Source organism: Alligator sinensis, unplaced genomic scaffold, assembly GCF_000455745.1.
Source record: "Alligator sinensis unplaced genomic scaffold, ASM45574v1 scaffold1332_1, whole genome shotgun sequence".
Lineage (NCBI taxonomy): Eukaryota > Metazoa > Chordata > Crocodylia > Alligatoridae > Alligator > Alligator sinensis.
In genome coordinates, this window is record NW_005842965.1 from 240,648 (window position 1) to 246,716 (window position 6,069).

General features: G+C 62.3%; 1 protein-coding gene across 1 annotated transcript in view; it reads left to right on the forward strand.

The window, feature by feature from the left end:
- Nucleotides 1-6,069, forward strand: part of TNS1 (tensin 1) — a 52,239-nt gene that overhangs the window by 14,186 nt on the left and 31,984 nt on the right. Inside the window, exon 17 of the mRNA XM_025192742.1 lies at nucleotides 4,595-4,933. Within this exon, the coding sequence (XP_025048527.1) occupies nucleotides 4,595-4,933 (339 nt within the window). The remainder of the gene's footprint in view (nucleotides 1-4,594; nucleotides 4,934-6,069) is intronic.

Here is a 6,069-nt window from a genome sequence, read left to right on the forward strand (position 1 = left end):
CCGGGCGTATCGGGTGCCCGCCGGGGGGGACGGCATGGGCAGGAGCTGGGGGGCCCAGCTTGTTGGCAGCAGCTGAGGACATATTGGGTAAGGGGCAATTTTGGAAGCCCCTTGGGAGGTCGGGGGGCTGCAGGTCAGGCTCCCCCCACGGCTGAATTGTGCTGCCCAAATAGTGGCTTCAGTCTCAAGTCTCCGATTGAAGGTATTTTGGGACCGGGCTTTGCTGGGAGCTGCTTTATGGTGAAATCACAGAACCGGAGGGAAGTCGAGCTGGAGGGGACCTCGCGAGGCCGTATCTAGCTCAGGCAGGATCCTAAACCACCTCGGTCAAGCGTTGGCCCCACCTGTTCTTGATAATTTCCAGGGATGGAGAGTCCACAACCTCTCTGGGCAGTCTGGTCCGAGGCTTGACCCACTCTCAGAGTTAGGGAGCCTTTCTTCCTCTCCTGCCTCAGTTTCCCCTGCTGCAGCTTGAGGCCATTGCTCCTGTGGCTGCAGAGAAACGCCCGTCCTGGTCCTTTCCGGTTTTCCAGGCTGCGTCTCTGCAAGAGCCTGATGTGAAATAACCCGCCCGGGAAGCTGCAGACAGCTCCGTGCGCGCGGCCCGGCCCGGCTGCCCCAGTGCTGTCTGGCTGGAGCAGGGCTGGGACCGCAGCTTGGCGGGGTTGTCGGTGCCGGGAGCCCCCCCGCCCCGGGCGCTGCTCTGGGCAGGAGCCTGGGGCTGCACGTCATCCCCTCGCGGGCTGGACCTGGCGGGGTCGCGATGTAAAGCGGAGCCAGGCGGGTTCGACCTGGGGCTGGTGCTGGAAGGGCTGGGATGCTGCGGCAGAGCCGGAAATCATCAGGGAAGGAAAAGGCTGTGTGTGGGGGGGAGGGGAGCATGAGCGAGATGCGACCGGCTTGGGGGGGGTCCGGGCTGCAGGGGGGGGCAGGGGCAAATCCTTCCATCCCCATACACCTCCTCCCTCCCTATACACCTCCTCCACCCACCCATCCGTCCATCCATCCATCCCCGTACACCTCCTCCCTCTCTCCCTCCCTCCCTCCCTGTGCACCTCCTGTCTCCCTCCCTCCATCCATCTCCCTTTGTCTGTCTGTCTATCCCTCCAGCCCCTCCATCCATCCATCCATCCATCCATCCATCCATCCACTTTTATGTGTCCTATTGCTGCTCTTGTCTGTTTATTTCCATCCATCTATCCATCCCCGTATACCTCCTTTATCTGTTTGTCTGTCTGTCTGTCTATCTATTCATCCCTCCAGCCCCCTCGTGTCCATCCATCCACTTTCATATGTCCTATCTCTCTGCCTGTCTGTCTTTTCCATCCATCCGTCCATCCCCATATACCTCTTCTATCTCTCTCTCTCTACCCCCCCCAGACTGGGGGGACTCTGCAGCATGGGGTCCATGGAGAGGCTGGGTGGGAGGGTCGCGGTGCAGTGATGCCCATGCTCTGCTGGGGGGTGTCCTAGGCTGGGGCTGCGCTGGCTCCCCCCCCCATTGCTGCTCCAGGTGTTGGGGGTTGAACCCCCCCAGAGGTGCTGGGTGCTGGGGCTGTGCCAATGCTCCTGCTGGATTTCATGCCAGAGGGTCCTGGCTGCAGCGCCTTGCCCCCCAGCTCGGGGTCAGACTGGTTGGGGTATTTTGGCAGATTGGTATGGTGGGGGGGGGGGGGTTTGCCTTCCTCTGTAGCAGGGCACGACCGTACCTGGGATCTCTCAAGCGTGTACAAACCTTTCGTAGCAGCAGGACGTTGGTGGTCGCGGCCCCTGGTTTTCCCCGGGGCAGGGCTGGGGCGACGTGTGGGCTGTGTCAGGGCTGACGGTTGTTTTACTAGGAGTTTACACACAGGGTTTGTCTGGGCGGGTTTGGACAGGGCCGATCCTGCCTCAGGCAGGGCTTGGACTGGATGTGACCCTTCCAGCCCCGCGGCTTCAGGATTTTGGCTGTCTGTCCTCATATGCCTCCACCCTCCCACAGGCACCTCATCCACTTCCCCATCATCCCCCCCCACCCCGTACGCTCACCCTGGCCTCCCCCGGCCCCCCGCTGAGAGCTCACGATGCTTGAGCTTCCCTGAAAATAAACCCAGGATGCATTACAGAGGTGGGTGGAAATAACCCTGGCATCGAGCGGGTATTTCTGGGCTCTCCGTAAGACCCCGTATTTATCCCGGGGCTGCTTTGGAAATAGCCTGACGTGGGAAGGGGCCTCCAGCACGGGGCACCTCTTGGGGGGTGGCTCCCCTCCTCCCCAGAGCCCGAGGCACTGGCTGGGACTGGGAGAGCTAGGAGTGGGTCCTGGCTCTGCCACTGTCTTCCTTACATGACCCTGGGTCTATCCCTTAACCCCCCCCACTTTTCCTCCCCTGGGGTAATAACCCTTCTCCCCCCTGCCCAGCTTGGAAGCAGTTTGGGACAGAGCTTGCTCCTGCGCGTGCAGCGCCTGGCGTCACACGGAGCCCCGTTCCTGTGTGTGAGTGCGTGCATATGTGTGTGCACACATGCGGATGCGCGCAGGTAGGCACATGCATATATATGTGTGTGTGTGTGTGCCTGCATGCGTGCATGTGTGTGTTTGAGCGTGTGTAGGGGGTGTGCATTTTGACAGCCATGGCACCCCTGCTTTCCCAGGGACAGGGGCGATGCCCAGGGCTGTGTCGGGGCGACGGTGTCGTGCAGCTCCGAGGTTGCACACGGGGTTTGTCTGGTTGGGTTTGGGTGGGGTGGATCCGGCCTCGGGCTGGGACTCATCAACCCACCTTGTTCCACCCCAGAATCAGCCGCCTGCGGGGACGCGTTGCACGCTGAGCTCCGTGTGCCGGAGCTGTGGGGGGGTCTGCCTGCCCCACGGCCTTGCCGGGGCTGTCTTGTGTGGCGTGACGGCCTCGATGGCAGCAGGAGCTACAGCCGGGGCCTGGGGGGCTGCGCCAGAGCTGTTGGGGGCTCGTGCCCAGCGTGCGGGGGAGGATTGCAGGCGTCTCTCCCCCTGTCTGGAAACATTGGCAGGGGCTGCTAAAGCCATCGCTGGCCCCATCTGCAACTCCCATCAGCCTGGCGCTTGGGGCGTCAGCACCGCCAGCTCCTGCCTGCTCCCCCCGTTGTGATGGGGGGGTTGCCTAAAGACAAAGGAATCCAGGCTGGCCGGGACGGGGGGCTCCCGGGAAGGGGATTGGGGCTTGCCAGCCCCCCCGGCTACAGTGGTCTAGGAGGAGGGAGCTGGATGGGTGGATTTGGGCAAGACGCTGCCCTTTCCAAGCCGTCTGTGCCAGCCGCTGCACCCCTACGTGCCCCGTGTTTGCAGGGGGGAGCTGGGCTTCGAGCCCGAGAGCACCCCGGGTCTCCCCTCGCGTGGGGCCCCGTCTCTGCGGCTGGCAGCGAAGGTGGGAAAGGCCCGGCCCCTTCCCAGCCCTCTTGCTTTTTGTTCTCAGAGTTTCCTTGAAACCGCAGCCCGGGGAAGGGGGGCGGGGGGAACATCTGGCCAGCTGCAGCCTGCGATCTCCCAGCCTGGGGAGCCTGAAACGGGGCGGTTTCTGAAACGAGCCCCCGGTTTGATGTGTGCCTTTCCCCGGGAGGCTCCAGGCTTGGGGTAGATCAGATGGGGGAGGGTTTGATGACCCCCAAAATGAGACCCCATCCTTGCTGTCAAGCCTGTGGGAGCACACAGCTGGCGCCTCTCCGGGTTTGGGCTGGGAGCTGCTCTCGACGGGAGCAGAGACCGGGCTCGAGGCCGTGGGTGGTGAAGGTGACCCGCCGGGGCAGGGGCAGAGATGGGCCCAGATCATCGCCCTGGGCATTGCCGTACTGCCCGGTTGCAGAGGGCGCGAGTGCGAGAGCCGGCGGGCACAGACGCCGTGTCTGTTTGCACCCGTGTCTCCTAAATCCTCCCCTAAAGCGGCCGCGGGCTTCGTCCGAACCTGCAGGAAAACAGCTGGGAGGGAGAGAGGAGCAGGAGGATGGAAAAATAGCCTGAGTGTGCGCGCCTTGCCCAGCCCCGTCTCCTCCCCCCGTCCCTCCCGGGCCGGAGCGGCTGCGGCCGGCTCCCAGCCCCCGTGATGTCATGCCGTGCGCATAGCTGCACCATGATAAGTGACCCCCGTCGGGATCCAGCTGGCTGAGATTACAGACAGCCGCCGGACCCGCTCGCTTCCTCCGTCCGGCGCCCGGGCAGCCCCAGCCCCGGGGCTCCTCGACACCTCGAGGCCGGGATCGGCCCTTCTCTGCCGGGCGGTAAGTGCGGGGCTTTGGGGGCCTCCGGCTGGTCCAGGGATGCTCCCCCGTCCCGGGCTGTCTGAGCTCAGGGTGAGCTCGGGGGCTCGCATTGGGAGGCGACTACTGGGGATGGTGCCTATTCTGGGTGGGCATCGGGCTTTCCTTTTGCCACCTGCTACCCGCCGGTTTTTGCAAGGGGTGAGCTGGGCATGGACGGGACAAAGTGGGGTCCTGCCGGGATCCTCTAAGTTTTGCTTGGGCATGGGGTGGGGGCTCAGCAGTGCCAGCTCCATCCCTAGCTGTGCGCGGAGGGCTTGGGGGAGCCGGGCACTGCCAATGCACATCGGGGGCCGGGGTCGGTGCCCGTGGCTATGCCCATGACTCAGTGCAGACCAGAGGCCTGCGCCTGCCCTGCCCCGGGGAGGAATCTCGGACTGGCGGGGCGAGGCCTGGCAGCTGCCCGCACGGCCTGGCAGGGTCCCAGATGGCCTCGGAGGGGATGCGGAGAGACAGCGAGAGGCATTGTCTGGGGCAGTGGGTGCGTGCAAGCAGGGGCGTAAGAACCAGGGCGGTGCAACCCGTGCCCAGCCCGGGGAGCAGAGCCCTGCTGGGTTGCAGTCGGGGCTGAAGGAGGAACCGGCCCGAGTCGGGCCGGGGGGTTCGGGCCCAGGCTGCAGTCATGCGGTGTCGGGGGAACCGTGTCGGTCTGCGACCGTCTGGGGTTCGTGTCACGCTTGCGTTCTGGGAGCTGTGTGTGTATGCGTTTGCATTTGTGTGTGCAAAATCCCAGGGCATGAGTGTTGCTGCATTTGTGTGTGTGTGTGTGTGTGATATAGCAGGGCATGAGTGCCACTGCATGTGGGTGCTTGCTGTGTGTGCAAAAATCCAAGTGCATTAGTGTCACTGCATGTGACTGTGTGTACGGGGGGGTGTGATATAGCAGGGCATGAGTGTCACTGCATGTCCTGGTGTGTATAGGTGTGTGTGTGTTTATGATAGAGCAGGGCATGAGTGTCAAAATCCCAGTGTATGTGTCACTGCATGTGACTGTATGTATAGGGTGTGTGTGTGTGTGCGTGATATAGCAGGGCATAAGTGTCTGCGTGTGCCCGTGTATATGCATATGGGTGTGTTTGTATATGATATAGCAGGGCATGAGTGTCACTGTGTGTGGGTGCCTGCTGCATGTGCAAAAATCCCAGTGCATGAGTGTCACGGTGTGGTTGTGTATAGGGGTGTGTGTGTATGTGACATAGTAGGGCACGAGTGTCACTGCATGTGGGTGCCTGCTGCTGTGTGTGCGTGTGTGCACGCATACATGCATCTCTGTGTAAGTATGTGTGCATGAAATCCCAATGCACAAGTGCTGCTGTGTGTGTGGATACCCATGTGCACACACATATGGTCTGTGTGGTAGCTGCGTGTCTGCGGCTGGCAGGGATGTGGCTGCATGTGTTTGCATGCATCCATGTTGCCACGTGCATCTGGGTGTGATAGTGTGGCTGTGGCTGTGTTGGGGTGTGCCCGCTGCCAGCTTCTCAGTGTGCACGATGTGTGGGTATTGCTCTGTGCACACGTGTGCGTGCGTGTATGCACGTGTACATGTATATGCGTGTACATACACGTGCGTGCGTGCATATGCAAGTGCCTGTGCCTGTGTGTGTTGTGTATGTGTATGCACACACGTGTGCATATGCATACATATTTGTGCCTCTGTGTGCATGCATGTTGGCACACGGTGCTGCGCCCATGCACGGGGCCTTTCCACGCGCCTCGGCTGCATCCCGTGCTCACGGCGGGGCTGCGCCACGATTCCCCGCTACTGCTCGGAGCCGTTTTCACGCCGGCGGCGTCAGG